At 44.1% G+C, this 24491-nt stretch overlaps 1 protein-coding gene across 3 annotated transcripts in view; it reads left to right on the top strand.

Annotated features, from left to right (window-relative positions):
- adamts6 (ADAM metallopeptidase with thrombospondin type 1 motif, 6) overlaps positions 1 to 24491 on the top strand; it is a 286378-nt gene that overhangs the window by 111663 nt on the left and 150224 nt on the right. For all 3 annotated transcript variants that reach the window (XM_080186565.1, XM_080186557.1, XM_080186560.1), the window contains exons 8-9: positions 14407 to 14450; positions 15913 to 16018. In XM_080186565.1, coding sequence (XP_080042691.1) covers positions 14407 to 14450; positions 15913 to 16018 — 150 coding nt within the window. The remainder of the gene's footprint in view (positions 1 to 14406; positions 14451 to 15912; positions 16019 to 24491) is intronic.

The raw sequence follows: 24491 nt of genomic DNA, 5'->3' as shown, positions 1-24491 counted from the left end.
TAGTAAGGAGGACTTTGCAGGGTTGACAGCGCTGAGTTTGCAGTTGCTAATTCTTTTGCTGAGTTCAGTTCAGGGTGGAGTGTCTGCTGGGCAGCCAGGTTTCTAGTTGGCACAGTGCCAACAAATGTTTTGGTCAAGGCCCTGTAATCTGCAATTCCCCCCCACCCCCAGCATAAAGTTCATCTCTAAATGTCATCTTATGAACCACTGAACTGATGAAACAAGGGATTCCAAACCCATTCTATCAGTTTCTGTTCTCTGAGAAAGGGAACAACGTGAGATTAAAGTATTCTGTGCTTCTTGATTATGTTATTGAAAGGTTTTGCGATTTAGATTGAAGGATATTAATAAGAGTCCTGTGGGTTCATGGCAGTTTTTATTCTAGAAACTGGATGTGTGTGCCTAGCAGCTTGGTTTCAAGAACAGCTATACTGTGTATGTTGCTCATATGGACATTTTGCACACGTTTAAAGATCTGAGAGACAGAAAGGAATTGTATCAGAATGGATAATCCATATAGGTAATCTAGGAATGCACCAACTCATGCAAACAATAGGGTCATCTCAAATCTCTTGCAGGGGCAAAGTTGATATAATCAACATTCTAGAGAATCTGCTTTTCCAAGATTGACCTGATTTTCATGTTGCCTGGTGTTGCTGGAGTTCTGCTTGATGTTTCTGCTATTGTGTCACTTGGTAATGATTTGGTTGATGTTGCACCGTTTGTTCACCGCTGTTGATGTCTCATTGATCAGAGATGCTCCTGGTGTTGCTGATGATCTTTTCTGCTTTATCAGCCATTGTGTTAGCCAAATATGGACTGTTTCTTCTCAAAGAACAAAGAAAATTACAGCACAGGAATAGGCCCTTCTGCCCTCCAAGCCTACACCGACCATGCTGGCTGACTTAAGTAAAACCCCCTACTCTTCCAGAGACCATATTCCTCTATGTCCACCCTATTCATGAATTTGTCCAGATACCCCTTAAAACTTACTATCGTATCTGCTTCCACTACCTCCCCTGGCAGTGAATTCCAGGCACCCTCTGTGTAAAAAACTTACTTCGTACATCTCCTTTAAACCTTGTTCCTCGCACCTTAAACCTATGCCCCCTGGTAATTGACTCTTCCACCCTGGGAAAAAGCTTCTGACTATCCACTCTGTCCATGCCCCTCATAATCTTGCTCCTCAACGTCCATCGTTCTAGTGAGAATAAACCAAATTTCTCCAACCTCTCCTCATAGCTGACACCCTCCATACCAGGCAACATCCTGGTAAATCTTTTCTGTAAAGCCTCCAGAAATGAACACTATCTTCCATGTGTGGCCTAATGTTCCATAAAGCTGCAATATGACTTGCCAATTTTTAATCTCAGTGCCCTGGCCAATGAAGACAAGCATGCCGTATGCCACCTTGACTACCTTCAGTTGCCACTTTCAGTGACCTGTGTATCTGTATACACAGATCCCTCTGCCTGTCAATACTCTTAAGGGTTCTGCGCTTAATATAAAAAAGGATAGCAAGAGTTTTTATAAATATATAAAAAGGAAGAGGCTGGCTAGGGTGAACGTTGGTCCTTTAGAGGATGAGAAAGGGGACCTAGTGGTAGGGGATGGGGATATGGCTAAGGTATTGAATAACTTTTTTGTTTCTGTCTTCACGGAGGAGGACGTGAATAATTTGCCGGGTGTTAGCGATGGAAAGGTGGTAGGACTGGAGGGTCTTAATGACATTACTGTTACTAGAGAGGCGGTGCTCGACAGACTGGAGGGACTGATTGTGGACAAGTCCCCAGGACCGGATGTGAATGCATCCGAGGGTTCTGAAAGAAATGGCGGAGGTGATAGTGGATGCCTTGGTGGTTATTTTCCAGATGTCGCTGGATTCCGGGGAAGTGCCGGATGATTGGAAAACGGCTAATGTTACGCCGTTGTTTAAGGGTGCCAGGCAAAAGGCAGGGAATTATAGGCCGGTTAGTTTAACGTCTGTGGTAGGTAAAATGTTAGAATCTGTCATTAAGGAGGAAATTGCGAGGCATCTTGAAGGGAATTGCTTGATAGAGCAGACGCAGCACGGTTTCATTAAAGGGAAGTCGTGTCTGACAAATTTACTGGAGTTCTATGAGGATTTGTCTAGGGCGGTGGATAGAGGAGAGCCGGTGGATGTGGTCTTTCTAGATTTTCAGAAGGCGTTTGACAAAGTACCTCACAAGAGGTTATTGCAGAAGGTCGAGGGACATGGAGTTGGGGGTAGGGTGTTAGCGTGGATAGAGGATTGGTTGTCAAATAGGAGGCAGAGAGTGGGGGTCAACGGGTGCTATTCGGATTGGCGGATGGTGACTAGTGGAGTGCCCCAGGGGTCGATGCTGGGGCCTCAGCTTTTTACCATTTATATAGATGATCTGGAGGAGGGAACCGAGTGTAGAGTGTCGAAATTTGCTGATGACACCAAGATTGGGGGAACGGCAAATTGTGCGGAGGGTGTGGAGAGTCTGCAGAAGGATCTAGATAGGCTGGGCGAATGGGCCAGGAAATGGCAAATGGAATTTAATGTTGGCAAGTGTGAGGTGGTCCACTTTGGTAGGAAGAATGGTAGGAAGGACTATTACTTACGGGGCGAAAAACTGCAGCAGGCGGCGGTGCAGAGGGACCTCGGGGTCCTTGTGCATGAGTCGCAAAAACCCAGCTTGCAGGTGCAGCAGGTGGTCAGGAAGGCGAATGGGATGCTGGCCTTCATAGCGAGGGGGATTGAATATAAAAGTAGGGAGGCCTTGCTGCAGCTGTATAGGGCATTGGTGAGGCCGCAGCTGGAGTACTGTGTGCAGTTTTGGGCGCCGCACCTGCGCAAAGATATTTTGGCCTTGGAGGGAGTGCAGAGGAGGTTTACTAGGCTGATACTGGAGTTGAGGGGGTTGAGCTATGAGGAGAGGCTGAATAAACTAGGCTTGTACTCGTTAGAGTTTAGAAGAATGAGGGGAGATCTCATTGAGACGTATAAGATGATGAATGGGATGGATAGGATAGAGGTGGAGAGACTCTTCCCGCTCAAAAAAGACAGTAGGACTAGGGGGCACAGCCTCAAGATAAAAGGGGGGCGGTTTAGAACGGAGTTGAGGAGGAACTTCTTCACTCAAAGGGTGGTGAATCTCTGGAATTCTCTGCCCGTTGAAGTGGTGGAGGCTGCCTCGCTAAATATTTTTAAGACGCGGGTTGATGGGTTTTTGATAAGAGAGGGGATTAAGGGTTATGGGGAGAGGGCGGGAAAGTGGAACTGAGCAGCGACAGATCAGCCATGATCTTATTGAGTGGCGGGGCAGGCTCGAAGGGCTGGATGGCCTACTCCTGCTCCTATTTCTTACGTTCTTATGTTCTTATTGTATATTTCCTATCTGTATTAGACCTTCCAAAATGCATTACCTCACATCCTCACCTACTTAGTTTCAGTCTTGATGATGTGAGACTTTGGAGTGTCTGTTCACCAACAACTTCTGCTACTTCCAAGTTCTCAGGCTGGATCTCGTACAACTGCAGTTTGTTCCCTCAAATCAGGCAAGGATTTGACAGGCTTGTTGAAGTGTTGACCTCCTTCTACCTGTGCATTGTGAGTTGTTGTCTTACCTCCTTCTGGTCTTTTGGAGGATGTATTTTGCTTGGCAAAGTCGACTTGTACTTTCTGCCATTGGGTAGCTCTGTAGGCAAATTTATGTCAGCTTTGAGAGATGTAACTGAGGCAAGGTTTGAGCCTTTGGATATGTCTTTCCAAATCCCTTTGAGTAATGTGGCAATGAAAAGGTGATGTTGAACCAGTACTGTTCAAATTCCTTAAACTGTGTTCCATTGTCACCTTCATGGCATGGTAGCAGAAAGATTAGCATTGCTGTCTCACATTGGCAGAGACCCAGGTTCAGTTCCGGCTCAGGTGATTGTCTATGTGGAATTTGCACGTTCTCCCCATGAATACATGGGTTTCCTCTGGGTGCTCCGGTTTCCTCCCACACTCCAAAGATGTGCAGGTTAGGTGGATTGGTGATAGCAAATGTGTAGAAATACGGGAACAGGATGGGGAGAGGGTCTGGATATGATGCTGTATAGAGAGTCGGTATAGACTGTATTGTAGGGATTCTATGATGATTCTATGATTCTTTCAGGAATTTCTTACTCAGTTAACCGAATGCCTATTGTTGGGATGATTGTTGTATCCACAAATCTTTGACTTTTCTGATAAAAGGGAACTTTGAATAATATGAATAATAAAATGTCATTCTTGATTATGTGTGAATAACTTAGCTTCACTGTATGCGCTGGTCTGCGTGGTACTTCAGTAGCTAACATCTCCTCTTTCTGCTATGTATTTCTGTACTTCTGGTATACACTGCAGACACCATTCATTTGATGTCTTTGTAGGTACCTACCCAATACACAACTGAGCATACACTTATCTAATGCCACTTGACCTTCAAGTAACTCCTGGAGAAACCTTTTCTGCATCATTTTAGAGTCATAGAATCATAGAGGTTTACAGCATTGAAACAGGCCCTTCGGCCCAACTTGTCCATGCCACTCTTTTTTTTAACTCCTAAGCTAGTCCCAATTGCCCACATTTGGCCCATATCCCTCTATACCCATCTTACCCATGTAACAGTCTAAATGCTTTTTAAAAGACAAAAATGTACCTGCCTCTACCTCTGGCAGCTTGTTCCAGACACTCACCGCCCTCTGTGTGAAAAAATTGCCCCTCTGGACACTTTTGTATCTTTCCTCTCTCACCTTAAACCTATGCCCTCTAGTTTTAGACTCCCCTACCTTTGGGAGAAGATATTGACTATCAAACTGACCTGTGCCCTTCATTATTTTATGGACCTCTATGAGATCACCCATCAGCCTTCTACGCTGCAGAGAAAAAAGACCCAGTTATCCTGCCTCTCCTTATAACTCAAACCATCAAGTCCTGGTAGCATGCTAGTAAATCTCTCCTGTACTGTTTCTGTAACAGGATGACCAGAACTGTACGTAGTACTCCAAGTGTGGCCGTACCAATGCCTTGTACAACTTTAAACAAGACGTCCCAACTCCTGTGTTCAGTGTTTTGACCAATGAAACCAAGCATGCTGAATGCCTTCTTCACCACTCTGTCCACCTGTGACTCCACTTTCAAGGAGCTATGAATATGTACCCCTAGATCTCCTTGTTCTGTAACTCCCCACAACGCCCTACCATTAACTGTGTAAGTCCTGCCCCGGTTCAATCTACCAAAATGCATCGCCTAACATTTATTTAAATTAAACTCCATCTGCCATTCATAAGAACATAAGAACATAAGAAATAGGAGCAGGAGTAGGCCATCTAGCCCTTCGAGCCTGCCCCGCCATTCAATAAGATCATGGCTGATCTGTTGTGGCTCAGTTCCACTTTCCCGCCCTCTCCCCATAACCCTTAATCCCCTCTCTTATCAAGAACCCATCAACCCGCTTCTTAAAGATATTTAGCGAGGCAGCCTCCACCACTTCAACGGGCAGAGAATTCCAGAGATTCACCACCCTTTGAGTGAAGAAGTTCCTCCTCAACTCCGTTCTAAACCGCCTCCCCTTTATCTTGAGGCTGTGCCCCCTAGTCCTACTGTCTTTTTTGAGCGGGAAGAGTCTCTCCACCTCTATCCTATCCATCCCATTCATCATCTTATACGTCTCAATGAGATCAATGAGATCAGCCCACTGGCCCAATTGATCAAGATCCTGTTGCAATTGGAGATAACTTTCTTTACTGTCCACTATGCCACCAATCTTAGTGTCATCTGCAGACTCACTAATCATGCCTCCTATATTCTCATCCAAATCATTAATATAAATGACAAATAACAGTGGACCCAGCACTGATCCCTGAGGCACACGACTAGTTCTCCAAGTAAGCATCTTCCAAGGCAGCCTTCACGACACACGACAGCGCAGAGTCGCTGAGCAGAGACTGATAGCCAAGTTCCGCACACATGAGGATGGCCTCAACAGGATCTTAGGTTCATGTCACACTATCTGTAATCCCCCCATGACTTGCCTGGACGTGCAAAATCTCACCAACTGTCCTGGACAATAACCATCTCTTTAACCTGTGTTTAATGCTCTCTCCACTCACATTGTCTGTACCTTTAAGAATTGATTAGCTGTAAAGACTTGCATTCCAATCATTATTCTGTAAATTGAGTTTGTGTCTTTATATGCCTTGTTTGTGAACAGACTTCCAACCCACCTGACGAAAGAGCAGCTAGTGGCATTTGCTACCAAATAAACTTGTTGGACTTTAACCTAGTGTTGTGAGACTTCTTATTGTGCATACCGCTAGTCACAGGGCTCCAGTTCGAAAAACAGCCTTGTACAACACAGAAGCCAGTTTTGTATCGATTTAGATACCTCACCCTGGATCCCGTGAGATTTACCTTATGCAACAACCTATCATGTGGTACCTTATCAAAGTCCGTGCTAAAGTCCACGTAGGCAACATCAACTGCACTGCCCTCATCTACCTTCTTGGTTACCCCTTCAAAAAACTCAAATCAAATTTCTGAGACATGATTTTCCACTCACAAAGCCATACTGACTGTATCAGTCCTTGCATCTCTAAATGCCTGTAGATCTGTGTCTCCCAAAATACCTTCCAACAACTTACCCACTACAGATGTGATGCTCACTGGTCTGTAGTTCCCAGGCTTTTCCCTGCAGCCCTTTTTAAACAAAGGCACAACATTTGCCACCTTTCAATCTTCAGACACCTCACCTATGACTATTGATGATTCAAATATCTCTGCAAGGGGACCCTCAATTTCCTCCCTTGCCTTCCACAATGGGTGTGAGTATTCTGGATCTGACCAGCAAAACATCATCTTCTGGTGAGATATCATTATGGTAGTCCAATACTGCTATATTGATAGCTGTGTTTGATATATCTTCCTGGATTACTCGCTGTAAGACCATTTGTGACTCTTTGGGTGGAATTTTCCCACCCCGCCTGCCACGGAATTCCTAGCAGTTGGGGCCGGACCATTCAAAGGTCCATTGACTTCAGGTGGGAATTTCCAGCCTTGGGGCAAGCCCGTTGGAAAACCCCGCCCTTTGTCTTTGCTGGTCTCATCTCTAATTTGACTCAGTTTCAATGGTGTTACATTCACTAGTTAGACATTGAGTTAGGGCATCTGCAAGCACCTTTTCTCTTTGTGGATTGTATTTCAGTACGAAATTGTAATTCTGAGCCTCGAGGAGCCTCTGCAGTCTCTCCTGGTGTTTGACAGAGATTTGCCTTGTAGATTAGCTCCAGTAAGTGATGATCATTCTCCATTATGAACTTTCATGGAGATTTGAATGGCATTTCTCACATCCATGCATGACTCACTTTCTGCAGCCTCAGCTGATGTTCAGCTTTGGATATGAATTCTATTGCCTTTCCATCTTCTACCAGGGCTAGTCTCAGTCCTTCTGTGCAAGTGCCTACTTGCAGACTGACATATTTCTCTGTGTTGTAGTATGACAGATTTGTCTCCTTCTTGACCACTTCTTTGAATTTGCTGAAAATCCTCTTATGCGCCTCTGGCCACTGTATTCTCTTTCACCAGTTCTTGTAGGTTTGCAGTGTGTTCTAACATGTGAGATATGAATAAAATCACTTGCTGGATCAAGCCAAGGGAACCTTTCAGCTTTTTCTTATCTTTGGGAGCTTCCATCTCAGAGCTAGCGTTTTCAGGACTTGCTTGGCTCTGCCATTCCAACAAACAGGCATTCTCCAGCCATCACAATATTTAAGTTTAGGTTTATTTATTAGTGTCACAAATAGACTCACAAGTAAGCTCACAGGGAGAGCGGCACGGTGGCACAGTGGTTAGCACTGCTGCATCACAGCACCAGGGACCCTTGTTCGATTCCCGGCTTGCATCACTGTCTGTGTGGAGTTTGCACATTCTCCCCGTGTCTGCATGGGTTTCCTGCAGGTGCTCTGGTTTCCTCCCACAGTCTGAAAGACGTGCTGGTTAGGTGCATTGACCTGAACAGACGCCACAGTGTGGCGACTAGGGAAATTTCACCATAGCTTCATTGCAGGGTTAATATAAGCCTTACATGTGACTAATAAATAAATATATTAACACTGAAATTAAGTTACTGTGAAAATCCCCTCATCACCACACTCAGGCACCTGTTCGGGTACACTGATGGAGAATTTAGCATGGCCAGTGCACCTAAACAGCACGGCTTTCGGACTGTGGGAGGAAACCGAAGCATCCGGACAAAACTCACACAGACAAGGGGAGAATGCGCAGATTCCACACAGACAGTGAACCAAGCTGGAAATCGAACCCAGGTTACTGGCACTGTGAAACAGCAGTACTAAGCACTGTGTCACCATGCTGCCCCATACATTTGTCAGCGTCTAGCTTGATCTCGGCTTTCCTAGTTCTCTCCTGGCTTCATGTAGTCATTAGTCATAGTCTGTTCCACCTTCACCATAAATCTGACTATCGTTAGTTATGCTGACTGCTCCTGTGCATCCCTTGTATGTCCAATCTACTTTCTGCTGGGACAGGTCCTGTTTCATTTTAATGCCAAATGTTAGTTGCAGGAATTTGTACTGTCCAAAGGGTGTGTTTTCTTCTTGCGTTTACGCTCCAGCAGCTATTTCTGACATTAAGGTTGCTGAAAACCTCTGCCCCTGTCAATGCTGGCATGACCTCCTCCAGTGTTGGAATCGGAAATGATTCTTCTTTATTGCTTGATTAAAATCTTTGGGATCCAGGAAAATTTGTAGCTATCCGTTTGGTTCCTCTCACCATAATGGAATTTACCCTGTCTGTCGGCTATGTAACTCTGGCAATCACTTATTTTTCTTCCATCTCTAAGAGCTTTCTTTCAAGCTTCCTTCTTAATTCAGTTGGTACTGTACTGTATATAAGGGGATGAATCACTGCATCAAGAGATGTGATACTCAAAACTTCAAAGCATCCGACCATTTCATCAAAATATTCTGTAAGACATAGAGGGCGGAATTTTCCCGTCCTGCCCACCACAGGAATCGTAGCAGGTGGAGGCGGACCATGCAAAGGTCCGTTGACCTCAGGCAGGAATTTCCGGGCTTGGGGCAAGCGGGGCCAGAAAATCCCGCCCAGTGACTACAGCAGTTCAAGATGGTGGCTCACCACTACCTTCTCAAGGGCAACTGGGGACGGGCAATTAATGCTGGCCAGTGACACCCACACCCCAAAAAATGAATTTTTAAATATTTCTGGTCGGAGATTGTTTTTCACTGAAAGTACTAACACCCGCGCTCAGCGATTCCTCTTTCATCTCATCGTTCACTGAGATCAGCTGCAGCTCTTTGCAACTGCTCCATGCCAGAAAAGCAGGACCATCTGTTTCTGTGATGTGAGACACGGAATTAATGTCTTTTTCTCTTGCGTTCCTCTGAATTGGGTCGTTACCAGCTGTTGATTCTCAGTTCCATTACATTCTGTCAGCATGATGTTGCTTAGATTCAGAGCTTCTTTCACTGGCAAACTATTTTCTTTCAAATTTTCAGGCAAGATCTTCTGGTAAAGCCTAAGTGGGATGATGCTCCAGTACCAAGCTTCACCTTTATGATTCTGGGTGTTTTTCTCACCTTCTTCCTGATTTGAATTTCTTCTCTCTAGGAACTGTCACATTTAGACATTTCATTTAGCTTATGAATCCTTTTTCTATTATAGCTTCAAACTCACTGTCATATTCCAGGATATAGATTATTTGTTTTGTTTTCCCTTATTCTCCCTGTTGCTCTGCTCTGGTAACATCCTTTCTTTGTTTTGCACATCTTTCCTCAGTGACTGCAATTTCCACAAACTCTGCAGTTCAATCCGTACGTGGGACATTTTCTTCAGTCTGTGAACTCATGGCCATCCACAGCCTCTGCACATCTTTCTCTGTGTCTGCGGTGTATTCTATTGTTGCTGCTTCACAGCACCAGCCTTGACTTAACTGAAGGTTCATTTATCTACTTCTCACTGCCTTGCTCTGGCAGTGTCAGCTGTCTGTGTTCTTACTAACAGAACTTTGTACATCAGGACATGCAGTGCACCAAATGAGCTGACCTACCAGATTCTTATCCGTTTCCTTGAATTTAGACTTGCTGGCTACATTTTTCAACCTTAAGAAGTTGTCACCAGGCTCGCCTGGTTCCTGCTTCAGGCTTTCAAGTTCATATTGATAGTTCGCCTTTAATTGATTTGTGTTGAAATTGTCAAAGGATTTGCTTGGGTTTTTATTTTCATTCTCACTGACCTCCCAGCTATTAAGCAGTTCAAAATCTTTCTCTTTTGCCTGAGAATGATGACCCTTTCCTCTTCACTCGTGCCTTTTTGAAAACTACTGAATGTCAGTCTGTACTTTTGTTAAACACCTTGTGCCGATATGATAGCCTCCCAGTTCATCCTGAATTGGATCTGTGTGTTCATTGCTGCAGGGGTGGCAACCACTTTAGGTTTCCTTTGCACGATCCATCCATTTGTTTCCTTCACCAGCACTAATTTGGACTGATCTTTCTCCATCTAATTCAGCATTTATTTTGTTTATGTGGCTAGAGCTAATATAGAGGGCCTGGTTTTACCATTTTCATTCTAAGTGCTGAATCTAGGAGCAATTCAGATCTGACTTGAAATCTGCTCTCAGGCACCCCCATACACACTCAGACTGGAAAAAAAAATCATGGGTCTGAATCGCACTGTGGGCAGGGCTTAGTACACCTGAAGCGATCGGAGCTCTGATCAGAACGTGGTCCTGGGCCGCAGAAAGCGGAGAAAGTAGCCCGGGAGTGAAACACGAGAGTGATGGACCCCCACAGACATCACTATCCCCCTCATCCACCCATCTCCCCTGCTACCCAGACCAATAGCGACCCCCATCCCCCCCTGCCCCTCCACCAGAAATCCATCTGGCCTCCCCTCCCCACCACCACCAGTGAGCGATCGGGCCTCCCCCGCGCCCCCCCAAGAGAGCAATCTGGCCTCAACCGCCCCCCCCCATGCCCCCAGAGAATGATCTGGCCTCAGCCCCCTTCACCCCTCCCCCCAGAGATACGTCTAACCCACCTCCTCCTCCCTCCCCACCCCCTCACCAAAGAATGATCTGGCCCATCTCCCTCGCGCCCCCATGCCCCCCCCGACCCGCTCAATCAGACAACGATCGGCCTTCTCCTCCTCCAACAGACAGTAGATCACCCCCCGCCTCCGCCCCCCCCCCCCCCCCCCCCCCCCCAACCAGACAAAAATCTGCCCTTCTTCCTCCTTCAACTAGACAATGATCGGGCCTCCCTCCTCTCTCCCCCTCCCCACCAGAGAATGATCTGACCCACCTCCCCCCTCCCACCAACCTGAGCCGTTGGAAGCTCTGAACTCACCTCTTCAGCAGTTGGAGCACCTGAAACAGACTTTTATTCAGCATGTCCATTTCGGCGCGATTCCAGATCAGCGAACGTGGTGGTAAAGGGGGAAATGTTGATAAATCGTCGTTGTGCCTGATTCGGGTGTAAATTGGATTGCGGCCATTCCCAGGCCTCGGCAAAGTGGCAATCTGCGTGGACACAGGCACGGATTGCGCTAATGGCCTCATACCCCACTTTTATCACACTTTCGTGCCCGGAATGGTAAATTCAGACCCAGAGTGTATTTCTCAGATTTTACTATATGTTGCAGAATGACATACTGTTGATTTGGTGCACTGACTGTGAAATGAGAGTTGCCTAAGTCCCAGGAGACCATCAGCTGCTCTCCCCCTGTTTGAGAGGGAGAACTGACTGGTGGTGACTGAGAGTCACCACACCTCAGGTGAGGGGAAAGGTTGAAAAGGTAATATAGGTAACCTCATCCAGTATGGGAATTGAACCCATTCTATTGGCGTCACTCTGCTTCACGAGCCAGCTATCCAGCCAACTGAGCTAATCAACCTCTCACATAGTGAATGATGTGGCATTCTTTATATACATGTGCACATGCATAATAATAATACACTTCCAACCCTTTTTGATTATAACAATATAGTGCTAATGTAAGCCTGCGTGTGACACTAATAAATAAACTTTAAACTTAACACACGTCAACACTTTACAGGCATCAGAATGATATACCAGTTTCAATGAACCATCTAACGGCCTCCTGGGATGGGGGTTCCTTGCTGGATGCTCAGTAGGGTTCAGGGTGTTGGGATTCAGATCAGCTCACTGGAGGCGGGGCCAGGTTTGGCTGTTACCATAAGTGGCACTGAAGAGGCTGAATATGGCAGGAAGAGACCTCATTATACCGCACTGATTTTTAAAACACATTACCAGCCTACACTGTCCAGTTTCCAGGTCTCCTTCTGCACTCCGAAACGTGGGAACTTTGAACTTGGCAGCTTTTCTCCTAAAACATGGATGTGCAAATGGCAGCCACAGCAATGGCTGCTGATTTAGGGCCCAGAATGCAGCCCACTTCCTCGAATTCCCACCTCTATTCCTATCCTCCCCACCAATTAACTGGATGACAGACCTTTCTCTAGGCTCATCAAGCCTCAATGCCCAGAAAACCCTGCTGAAAACAAAAGTGGAATTGAACCTGCCTCTTGATTCCCAACTTTGAGGGGAAAATCAGTCCCAGATCTCAATTTTTGTGACTTAGGCTATTGATACTTGTATATAGAAATTTGAAGCAATCACCTTTTTCACAAGTTAAATGCAGTGGATACTCTAAGTTAAAAAAAACATGAAATGCCGTCAATACTCAGTATGTCTGGAAAATTCCGTAGTGAGAGAAACAGAGTTTGTTTCAGGTCAAATGACTTTTACTAGTTTACCTTTGACTGTTTTATCACCTTTCCCCTTTGACTTTCCCTCTTTCTGTTTTGTTACTTTCTGGTCTCCTCTCCTCTTTTTACCACATTTCCAGGTAAACAATTTCTGTCTTACTTGTCCCTCCCATCATGATATCCAGGTCACATCCTTAAACTGTACTTCCCACAAACTTGCGATTTAAATCTGTTTTAGTGCTTGTTTTCCCCCTCTGTACAAGAACATGGATAATTGTTTCGTTTATTTGCTCGACTTCTCCTTTCCCAAAACTTGACCAAGTCTCCTGGAGATCCAGAGTGTGCTGTTAATCTTTAAAACGATATGCTGATGTGGCTCTCTGATAATATGCCTTTCCTGAATTTATATGGCTCTGGGAGCGATTTTGAGGTTGTTTCCCTTTTTAATTGAATGCTTAACTCCTCAAATTCCTTTACGAGGACCTCGGCTTTTTTACATTGCTGAATATCACATGAATCATGGTGCCTGAGTGATTTACCCTTCCTTTTTGGAGCCTATTTCATCTTTCCAAATTTCCCTCATGGCAGTAGGGAGGCAACGCACAATTCAGAGCTATTGCTTACTGTTGCAAAAAAGCTATCAAATAGTCTGCCTTTTCTGTTGAACATAATTTTCCTCCCTCCCTACCCCTGGCATTCATTTAACCCTCTTCCTCCAATTGGTGCAATGGTGCCTGTGATTTCACTAAAATGCTTGTAAGAGCTACGGGATTGCAAGTCTGTTTGTATCGCATTAAGTAGTGACTGCTTCAGCCTTCAAATAAGTCTGTACACACTCATGCACTAAACGTTATCTTTTCATGTGTACCTTGAGATATTGCTTAATGATATGTGATTGTCCACGTTGATTTGCCACTCTCAGGAGTGCTGATTGCTCAACTTGACTGCTCAGGAAAGGCACAACTTTTATGTGATACACAAAGGAGAGTAATGGACACAACATCCTAATGTCATTATGTTACTGCTACTCAGTGTTAAAGGGGTGTCACTTCTGCAGTTCACAGTACTGTTAACCTGGACTTATCCTATTGGCTTGGGGAAGATGTTTTCCAGTCAAAGAATGAAGAAGACCTGTTTAGGGAAGTATTCTACTTTTTAAAATAAATGTGATGTACCTTTGTTTCGCCATTCATAAACCTTTTATTAAAAAATAAGTATTCTTAACACCATCTTGGAAGTCCATCATCTGTACATGGTTAGAATTTTCTTTCTTTTGTTTTTTAAAGTTCCCAGATCCAGCCATTTGCTGTGACTATATACCTCCAGACATGCTGCTTCTTTTCACCTCAAACCATTTTCTTTTCATTAAGGCTCATGACTACAAAGATCAAGTTTAACCTTTTTTTTAAAACTGGCTGATGTCCCATTGGCTTGAAGCCAGACCCTGTAAGCATGCTGTTCACATCATTTTCACTATAGTGCTGAAAATGCCAATACTAGCTGGCAACATGTAATTTCACCAGTCATCGTTTACAAGTGTTAACCATGCTATGTTAATGGACTAGCTATATAAAACAAAACAATATTTAATATGCTACTGAATTCTTCCCAATTTCTCCCCTCGTAGATATGACATTTGCACCTATAAAAACAAGCCCTGTGGAACCCTGGGTAAGTTTTTACTGTTGCAGCTAATATTATTTCCCAATAGTTCTTATTGATCCATGAACTCTTTATTTTGATGCCAGTTGGTTTTCCTTAACCTGAATAAATAAATCAATTTAATTTAGATTTTAGATTTTAGCCATCCTTCGGAATTCTTTGAAGTTTAAGTTAGCTGAAGCATTGTTCCCTTTCTCTTTCCTTGCAGTAAGTTTCTTCAAAAAAGTCAATCTCAACTTGGAGCATTATGCAAATGTAACTAATACATTATGTATATATATATATGACAATTTACTTTGTTTCCAGTAATACACTCGCAAATATATTCATGTATCACTGTTTTTTTCCAATTAGGTGTTATTGTCATGGTAACTACTGTTGTATCTTCCCAGCTTGTCGCATGTGATCTTCAGGAGACTGCTCCCTGATCAACATTAGCAATTCTTGATACATTGAATTTTGCCGCACTGTGTCTACTTCTATTTTGCCTACACAAACACAGTTATGTTGAGTTCAAATGTTGTGCTCAAACCTTTTATTGTTACATTTTTATGAGGATCAATTTTACATTCCACACCAGGACTACATTATGCACTCTGGGCTCTTGACTGTATTGCAATTTGCTCCAGCACATATGCTGTGTAATATTTATCTCCTGATTAGAAGTTATTTTCAATGCACAATCTATCACATTTACCATTGGTGGAAATTATACTGCATTAATCAAAACAAAACTGCTGACTGATGCTTTCTAACTCTACAGTTCGCTTATAACCTTAAATTCAATTGGCTCCTGCAAAGCTTAAAGGCGCACAGGCTATATACAACATTTAAGATATAGAAAGCACCTTATGACCAGAAACTGTATTTTTCATTCAATATTTAAATATTTGCTTGTGGATAATTTATTACTTAAAACATTGGAAGATAAATTCCTCATTGCAACTCTGAGCTATTTCAGAATTATTTGTCCTTCTATTTATAAAACTGCTTCACGTGACAAATTCAAATGTGTTAAGATAACAGTTGCTTATTTCAACAATTTGCTGCAAGATAAACAAATCACTAGTCCAAAAAAAATTGCTCGACAAAAAAGTACATTTTACTTCTCGCTAGGTAAGAATAGAAGAAAAAATAGAAATGTTGGTTTTAGTTCCCTCTTCAGGCTCAAGTTTCAGGTGGTCCCAAGTTACCAGAAGTAAATTTATAAATCTAACCCCTAGTCTAGACGTTTTCCAGCGCTGGCTGTGGCTCAAAAAAAATTAATGTCTGGGCCTGTAAAGTGCAATTCCCTCCAGTGAATACGTAAATGACTATAAACTTAACCTTGTGCCAATTATTCCTTCTGTGTACATAGGTTTTCTATATATTCTATAGAGATATTATATATAGAACCTAAGCCTTTATAACAAGAGTATTTAAGACTGAAACACCTTGGCTTGACCTTTTGTGTCTCCTTGTATTTATTCAGGCTTGGCCTCGGTGGCTGGAATGTGCGAGCCTGAACGGAGCTGCAGCATCAATGAAGATATTGGCTTGGGTTCAGCATTCACAATTGCACATGAGATTGGTCACAAGTGAGTGAATTAAAAGTAATCCCTATTCCCAATTTTAAAATGAATTCTTTGTATTTCTTTGCCAAATTCACAGAAACGCAATTCTCAGTAACTTGAGGTGATATTAGTTTATGAATCCTAACTACCAATGTCAAAAAAGTGATATTTCCCCCTGTTGCACCTCCCATCTGTAGTACAGTAGCTGTAAATACACGCTTGCCCTTTTAAATAAAAAAATGACTGACTTTTGAAAATATATTAACACTTCAGCTTATTGGGTAAGATAAAGAAGGTGAGTTGTGCAGATGCACTGGGCTGAATGGCCTCCTTACGCACTATAAGAATCTGTGATTGTTTCACTGCACACCCCTTCCCCTCCACTTTTCCAATTAACTTTCCCTGTGCAGTAAATTATTGTTTTGCTGTCTGCCAGTGACATTCAGGACACATTGTTAAGAACCACCTAAGGATGATTCGAACTCTGATTTGTGCTGGGAGTGACTGGTCCTCAGTTTTCACTTCTCCCTATTGACATGGGAAAATTTCTACTGTAGCTTCTATATTTTCACCACAAAAGGATGCCTCCCCATCATGACTAAAACACATAGAATAGAATCATAGAATCCCTACAGTGCAAAAGGAGGCCATTCAGTCCCTCAAGCCTGCATCCCCTCCCCCCTCCATGCCTTATGCCAGTAACCCCAAGTATTTACCCTGCTAATCCCTGATGCTAAGGGACAATTTAGCATGGCCAGTCAACCTAATCTGCCTACCTTTGGACTGTAGGAGGAAACTGGAGCACCTGGAGGAAACCCACGCAGCTATGGGGAGAATGTGAAAATGCCGCACAATCACCCAAGTCTGGAATTGAACCTGGGTCCCTGGCGCTATGAGACAGCAGTGTTAACCACTGTGCCACTATGCTGTCCCATCCTCAAACACGGTGCTTCCCATTTTTGTGGGGACAGGAATGTGGGTGGAATGCATTTCACACATGCATGGTTCAGGAAGATCAATTGCCTTTGCTCAGGTTGAATCCATATGATGTCACAAACTGTTTAAAGTATTCATTAGTGAACTGTGGCCCATTTACTGTGATTACACAGGCTGGGGTTCCACATGTTGCAAATATCTCCTTCAATCATGTAAATACTACTTCAAATGTGTGATTCTGCAGTTGCTTGACTTCTGTCTTTTTGAAACTCTCTCCCTCAGAACATGGTGGGGGCAGGATCATTGAATATTTTTGAGGCGGGGGTCAACAGATTCTTGTTAGCCACCCCCCACCCCCCGGCTAGGAGTGGGACTAACAATAGCTCCCCACTAACTAACTGGCCTGACCCAGCTGGAATGAAGATCGGAGGTAAGGTGGGTGTCCCCTGGGCATTGCCAGCCTGGCCCCCTTGCAGTGCCGAAGGGACAAAATGGCAACGCCTTGGTTGCACCTTGGCACTGCCCACAAGGCATTGGGAGGAAAGATCAAGCGAGCTGTGGGGGGTCGGGTCGGGGGATGGCCTGGAGCCGTCTGGGAGCCCAGCAATTGTGGAGGTGGAAGGGGGGTTGGGGGGGGCAGGGGAGTGGGCAGCACTGTAGGATTGTGGAACTGGCCAGCTATCGGAAGACTGGCAATGTGGGGCAGCTGTGCATGCGCTGACATGTTCTGACAGATTGGCGCATGTGTAGCGGCCTGCTCAGCACTATGCTGTCAGTCTGTCCAGCAGGAATAGGTCCTACCCGGCTCTTTATCGAGATTCACGCTAGGGCAGCCTGTGATGCATACAGTGTGAGAGATTCATTCTGAAAATCTTGCTAAAAAATCCAGCAGGATTTAATCCAGTTTTCACGCTAATTTGGCACTTAGAATTTTTTCAGAAGAATCCCTGCCCATTGTTCCGTGCATAAAGGAATTCATCCTAAGTTCCCATGGACTTGGTTGAATGTCAGACGATATCAACAGTTTTCTTGTCTCCTGACAATGAATGGCACAAATAATGTTTGATATACTCTCTCCCAATGAATTAGAGAGACCTCTCCACCAAACAGAATATCTTGATTTGGCTCAATATTTTGTGATGCTTGCATGTCCTTGGTATAATTATTGCAGTATGTCAACTCTTAGAATGACTAATACCTTGTCGTAGATGAGTAGGTCATTAAGCACACTGAGGTGTCAGCCAGAATTCTGCAGCCGTTCACACTGGCAGGATTATCTCATCCTGCTGGCAGCCCACCCCGTCCACGGGTTTCCCGCTGGAGTGGCGTGACGTTGATGGGAACTCCCATTGACAGAGGCGGGATCGGAGAATCCTGTGCTCGCACACAATGCGCCACCTCCTGCTAGCGGGAAACATGCGGCTGGGAGACCAGAGACTCTCAGCTGTCTTCTCTGTTCGTAGTGTAGTCCGGGAACAGAATTTCCTACCTTTCTGGTGTAAACAGACACACTTGCTTCGTTTCAGGATGAAGGGTGATGTGATTTGCTATCTTCAGCTTCTCTAGTCTTGTGACATTTAGGGAGATAAATCATGACTCACAGCGAAAGTATTTCCCAATGAGAACCAATCATGGACAACCAAGGAAGTTACGGAGGGTACTAAGTTCAAAGTGGAAATATATAAGCTAGCAAAGATTAGTGGTAGGCCTGCAGAGTGGATAGAGTCAGAATGTAGCAAAGATGGACCTAAAACAAAATCAGGAAAGAGGAAATAAACTATGAGGGCAAGCTAGTGAGAACCGTATAAACAGACAACAAAAGCGTTTTTAAGTACATTAAAAGGAAGAGAGAAGTAAAAGAAAGCATTGGTCCCTAAATGAAACTGCGGAAGTAATTATGGGGAACAAGGAAATGGCAGAGGAGTGAAATCAATATCTTGTGGTCTTTACTAAAGAGAATACTACAAGCATCCCCAAAATAGTGTAAAATACGGGGGAGGAATTAAATATAGACACCATCACCAGAGATTTGTTTTAGATAAACTAATGGGGTTAAAGGCAGGCAAGTCCCTGGACCTGATGGTTTGCACCTCAGGATCTTAAAGAAGGTAGCTACAGAGATTGTGACTGTCATTGACTGTCATTTTCCAAAAGGAAGCTGCAAGTAGTGATAAAGGAGGTTAGAGGTCAATAAGCAGTGGAGTGCCACAGGGATCAGTATTGGGACCACAGCTCTTCGCAATATATGTTAATGATTAGGAGTGTGCTGTGGCCAAAATTGCTGATGTTACGAAGATGGGAGTGAAGGCAGGTTGTAAGGAGGATATAAATAATTTACAGAGAGATACTGGGGAGTCCTTGTTCCTGAAACCTAGAAAGCTAGCATTCAGGTGCAGAAGGTAATAGGGAAAGCACATGGAATGCTGCCTTTTATTTCAAGGGAACTGGACTATAGCAATAAAGGAGTGTTGCTGCAACTGTATAAGGCACTAGTGAGACCACATTTAGAATACTGTGTACAGCTTCAGTACCCTTATTTAAGATATGGAACTACATTCATGAAAGATCGTGAATGTAGCCCAATCCATCACACAAACCAGCCTCTCATCCACTGACTCTGTCTATACTTCCCACTGCCTCGGCAAAGCAGTCAGCGTAATTAAGGACCCCACGCACCCCAGACATTCTCTCTTCCACCTTCTTCCTTCGGAAAGAAGATACAAAAGTCTGTGGTCATGAACCACCTGACTCAAGAACAGCTTCTTCCCTACTGCTGTCAGACTTTTGAATGGTCTTACCTTGCATTAAGTTGATCTTTCACCCTAGCTATGACTGTAACACTGCATTCTGCACTCTCGTTTCCTTCTCTGTGAATTGTATGCTTTATCTCTATGGCGCGCAAGAAACAATACTTTTCATTGTATGTTAATACATGGGACAATAATAAATCAAATCAAATCAAAATCAAATGTTATCACTAGAGCCAGTACAGTGGAAGTTATTAGGATAATCCAGGGTAAGGAGAAACTGCCATATGAGGAAAGATTAAAGAGGTTAGGGTCTGTACTTCTTGGCGTTCAGAAGAATGAGAGGCGATATGATTGAAATATATAAAGTTCTTAGGGAATTAGTCAGGGTAAATGTTGGAAGGATGTTTCCACTCATGGGAAAGTGGAGGACCAGAGGGCACAGTCTCAGAATAAGGGGGTACTCATTCATGATGGTTTTGAAGGAGAATTTTTTCTCTCAAAGAATGGCGAATCTTTGATATTTGTTACCCCAAGAAGCTATGGAAGCTGTGCCCTTGAATATTTTCAATGCTGAGATCTGTACGTTTTTAATCAGTAGGAGAATTAAGGGTTATGGGAATAAGGCAGGAAAGTGGACGATGAATTTTAGATCGGCCATGATCTTATTAAAAGGTGGAGCAGGCTTGAAGGGCTGAATGGTCTATTCCTGTTCCTATTTCTTATAGTCTTACAGTGAGAAGCCATGAAAATTCAGCTCTAAAGTTTTTAGGCTAACTTTCTTGACTTTTCAATTCCTCAACCCTGCAAATCAGATGCAGGTCGGCTTTCCTACTTAAGAATGAACAACTCATGCTTCAGTATCACATATAAAGCTATAATGATTTTCTCTTTATATATTGAAGAGTTTCATTCAGGTGACCTATGACCCTGAGTTCTATACCATCTGCCTGTGTGGTATTATGTATAATGACTGAAGAGAGCTTTTCTTCAACCATCGTTCAGTTTCAGAAAGAACCCAAACTGCTGCACCTGTGTCTATTATAAAGTGTTCCCCTCCACTAGGTTATCAGCACTCCATTATCTTCTGCTTGTTTGCTAGATCTCTTCAAGGAAAGGCATCTCAATATGACTGATATCTTCTGTTTCATAGATCTTGCCATCCTTTAAAGACTTCTCTTTTTGCTTATCCTGTACAGGCTTCCTGCTGTGACATAGCAGAGTGATCCTCCTATCTGCAGCCGTGGCATTTGGCCTGTTCGGAGGGACAATTTCTGCACCTGTGTTTTTTCCCACACATTAATTACAGTTAGCTGGTTACAGATGCATGCTTTTCCTGCATCCTTGGATTTTGTTCTTAAATTTAACATACTCCACTGAGTCAGTCATTTTTGGAATTGCTTCTACCTGTCACCCCAAATCAGCAATTGATTTTGCTTCCTGACTGCCGCTTGTCTGCTCGATTGAATTGGCGACAGACATAAAATACAAGGGAGGGCTTAAACATTGGTCTCAGGTGGAGTTGACGGGTCTGGCGGCTGATGCACAGTATTCATTCGTTCCTGCTGTGCTAATTGTGCCCTGTTCAGGGTGTACAGCTCCTGATGTATTCCATGGATGGAATTGCTCATACTTTGAGTGCATTTATCCAGATGGCTGAGGGAGACTGGCATCCCCTGGCTTGAGACACTGCTCCTGCTTCCATTCCGAGTGCTGCTCCATGAGTCTGTCCATGAAATGAGCTCTGTTGGATGAGCCAAGCTTCTCAGCTTGCCGGAACACAGCAGGTCATTGAACCTTTTCTAGCAGTAATCCATGAGTGTTGGAGGTCCCCTCCTGTGCCCACCACAGCCTTGGTTGCAGCAGATGGATTGCACCAACCGGCAGGATAAAGAACTAATCTCCTCCTCTGGACCTTTTCCATTAATACCTGAAGATCCTGCTCAGAAAAGTGCCAGGAAGCTGGACCCATTCTTTCCCCATGCCTCCTCTGTGTGACATCCTATCAATAAAAATGTAAGGCCAATTCAGATTACGTCGTTCTAATTCACTTTTGTGTGCTTATCTGCATTTAACCATTGTCACCATAACATCACTGATCACTGCAAAGATTTGATGGAGAAACTAACCCTGCACAAATCCTTGATGCTATGTGTGTTGCAGCTGTGACTCCAAGGTAACATGCTGAACTCTCTGATCACTGACAGCCCTATTGGCTCACTGCCTTAGTCACATTGCTATGCTGTGACAGTATGCAGCTGTGAGGGACCTGGTCAAGGGTCAATCATGTGGGTGTATCCTGATAGGGCAAGCAGATGAGATAATTATTCATCTATTTATCATTCATCCACCCACTGAGCCTAGGCAGCAAACAGGGCAACAGAGTGGTTAGCGCTGCTGCCTCTCAGCGCCAGGGACCCAGGTTTGACTCTTGCCTTAGGCGACTGTCTATGTGGAGTCCATGGGTTTCCCATGTTTTACGTGTGGAGGGTCACAGTGCAAATCATTGCAAATTCATGGATGCTGTCTGTCACTGCTGCAGCAAAAAAAAGTGCATTTGGCTAAAATGTGTAAGGCGCCAAGAATAAGTCAGAGGCTGGGCATGAAAATTCCAATTCAAAAAAGCTTCAGTCAGCAGTACTTCACCTGGAAAGCACAGAGCAGGAAGAGAAGTGTTCCTATAACATGTTCAATTTGAGTGAGGCAAACATCTGTGCTACAGTACAGGTTGATGGAAAGGAAATTAAGATGAAGGTTAACATGGGAGCCTCTAATTCGGTTACGTTCACCTTAGTGATGGATAGGGATAGGCATGAACCTCGGGTCAGTAGTTATAGCTGGGGGAAGGGTAATTATGAGGCTATTAGGAGAGAATTAGGAAGCATAGGTTGGACTAGGAGACTACAGGGTCTGGGAACGTCCGAAATGTGGAGTTTTTTCAAGGAGCAGCTACTGCGAGTCCTTGATATGTATGTCCCTGTCAGGCAAGGAGGAAATGGTCGAGCTAGGGAACCGTGGTGCACTAAAAAAGTTGATTCACTGGTTAAAAGGAAAAAGGAGGCTTATGTCAGGATGAGACTTGAGGGCTCAGGTAGTGCACTGGAAAGCTTTAGATTGGCTAGGAGGGAGTTAAAGAGTGAGTTAAGAAGGGCTAAAAGAGGACATGAGAAGACTTTGGCTGATAGGATTAAGGAGAATCCTAAGGCGTTCTATAGATATGCTAAGAACAGAAGATTGGTTAGGGCAAGATTAGGACCAGTCAGAGACAGCAGTGGGAAGTTATGTGTGGAACCGGAAGAGATTGGAGAGGCATTGAACCAATATTTCTCTTCGGTATTTACGCAGGGGGACATAAATGTAGCTGTGGAGAACACTGGGTTACAGGGTTGTAAACTGGACGGTATTGAAGTTGATAAGGAGGATGTGCTAGATATTCTTGAGGGTTTGAAAATAGATAAGTCCCCTGGGCCGGACGGGATTTACCCTAGGATTCTCTGGGAGGCAAGAGAGGCGATTGCAGAGCCTCTGGCTCTGATCTTCAGGTCGTCGTTGGTCACAGGTATAGTGCCAGAAGATTGGAGGATAGCGAATGTTGTCCCATTGTTTGAGAAGGGGAACAGAGACTTCCCCGGGAATTGTAGACCGGTGAGTCTTACTTCTGTTGTGGGCAAGGTTTTAGAAAAAATTATTAGGGATAGGATTTATAGTTATTTAGAGAGTAGTGAATTGATTGGAGATAGCATGGTTTTGTGGAGGGTAAGTCGTGCCTTACTAACCTTATTGAGTTTTTTGAGAAAGTGACCAAAGAGGTGGATGGGGGTAAGGCAGTTGACGTGGTATATATGGACTTTAGTAAGGCGTTTGATAAGGTTCACCATGGAAGGCTTCTGCAGAAAATGCAGATGCATGGGATTGAGGGTGATTTAGGTAATTGGATCAGGAATTGGCTAGCAGATAGGAGACAGAGGGTGGTGGTTGATGGTAAGTATTCGTCATGGAGTTCGGTTACAAGTGGTGTGCCTCAGGGATCTGTTTTGGGGCCACTGCTGTTTGTAATTTTTATAAATGATCTGGATGAGGGTATAGTTGGGTGGATTAGTAAATTTGCTGATGACACCAAAGTCGGAGGTGTGGTAGATAGTGAGGAAGGGTGTCATAGTTTACAGAGAGACTTGGACAAGTTGCAGAGCTGGGCCGAGAGGTGGCGGATGGAGTTTAATGCGGAAAAGTGTGAGGTAATTCACTTTGGCAGGAATAACAGATGTGTAGAGTATAGGGCTTACGGTAGGACTCTGAATAGTGTTGATGAACAGAGGGATCTAGGTGTATATGTGCATAGATCCCTGAAAGTTGGGAATCAAGTAGATAAGGTTGTTAGGAAGGCATACGGTGTCTTGGCGTTTATTGGTAGGGGGATTGAATTTAGGAGCCGCAGCGTCATGTTGCAACTGTACAAAACTCTGGTGCGGCCGCTCTTGGAGTATTGTGTGCAGTTCTGGTCCCCACATTATAGGAAGGATGTGGAGGCTTTGGAGAGGGTGGAGGCTTTGGATGTGGAGGCTTTGAAGGATGTGGAGGCTTTGGAGGTTTACCAGGATGTTACCTGGTATGGAGGGGAGGTCCTATGAGGAGAGACTGAGGGATTTGAGGTTGTTTTCGTTAGAAAGAAGGCGGCTAAGAGGGGACCTTATTGAAACATATAAGATGATTAGAGGTTTAGATAGGGTGGACAGTGATAGCCTTTTTCCTTGGATGGAGAAAGCTAGCACGAGGGGACATAGCTTTAAATTAAGGGGTGGTAGTTATAGGTTGGA

The sequence above is a fragment of the Carcharhinus amblyrhynchos genome, chromosome 1 (genome assembly GCF_965287045.1).
Source record: "Carcharhinus amblyrhynchos chromosome 1, sCarAmb.v2.hapA, whole genome shotgun sequence".
NCBI lineage: Eukaryota > Metazoa > Chordata > Chondrichthyes > Carcharhiniformes > Carcharhinidae > Carcharhinus > Carcharhinus amblyrhynchos.
This window is presented reverse-complemented; position numbering and strand designations above follow the sequence as displayed.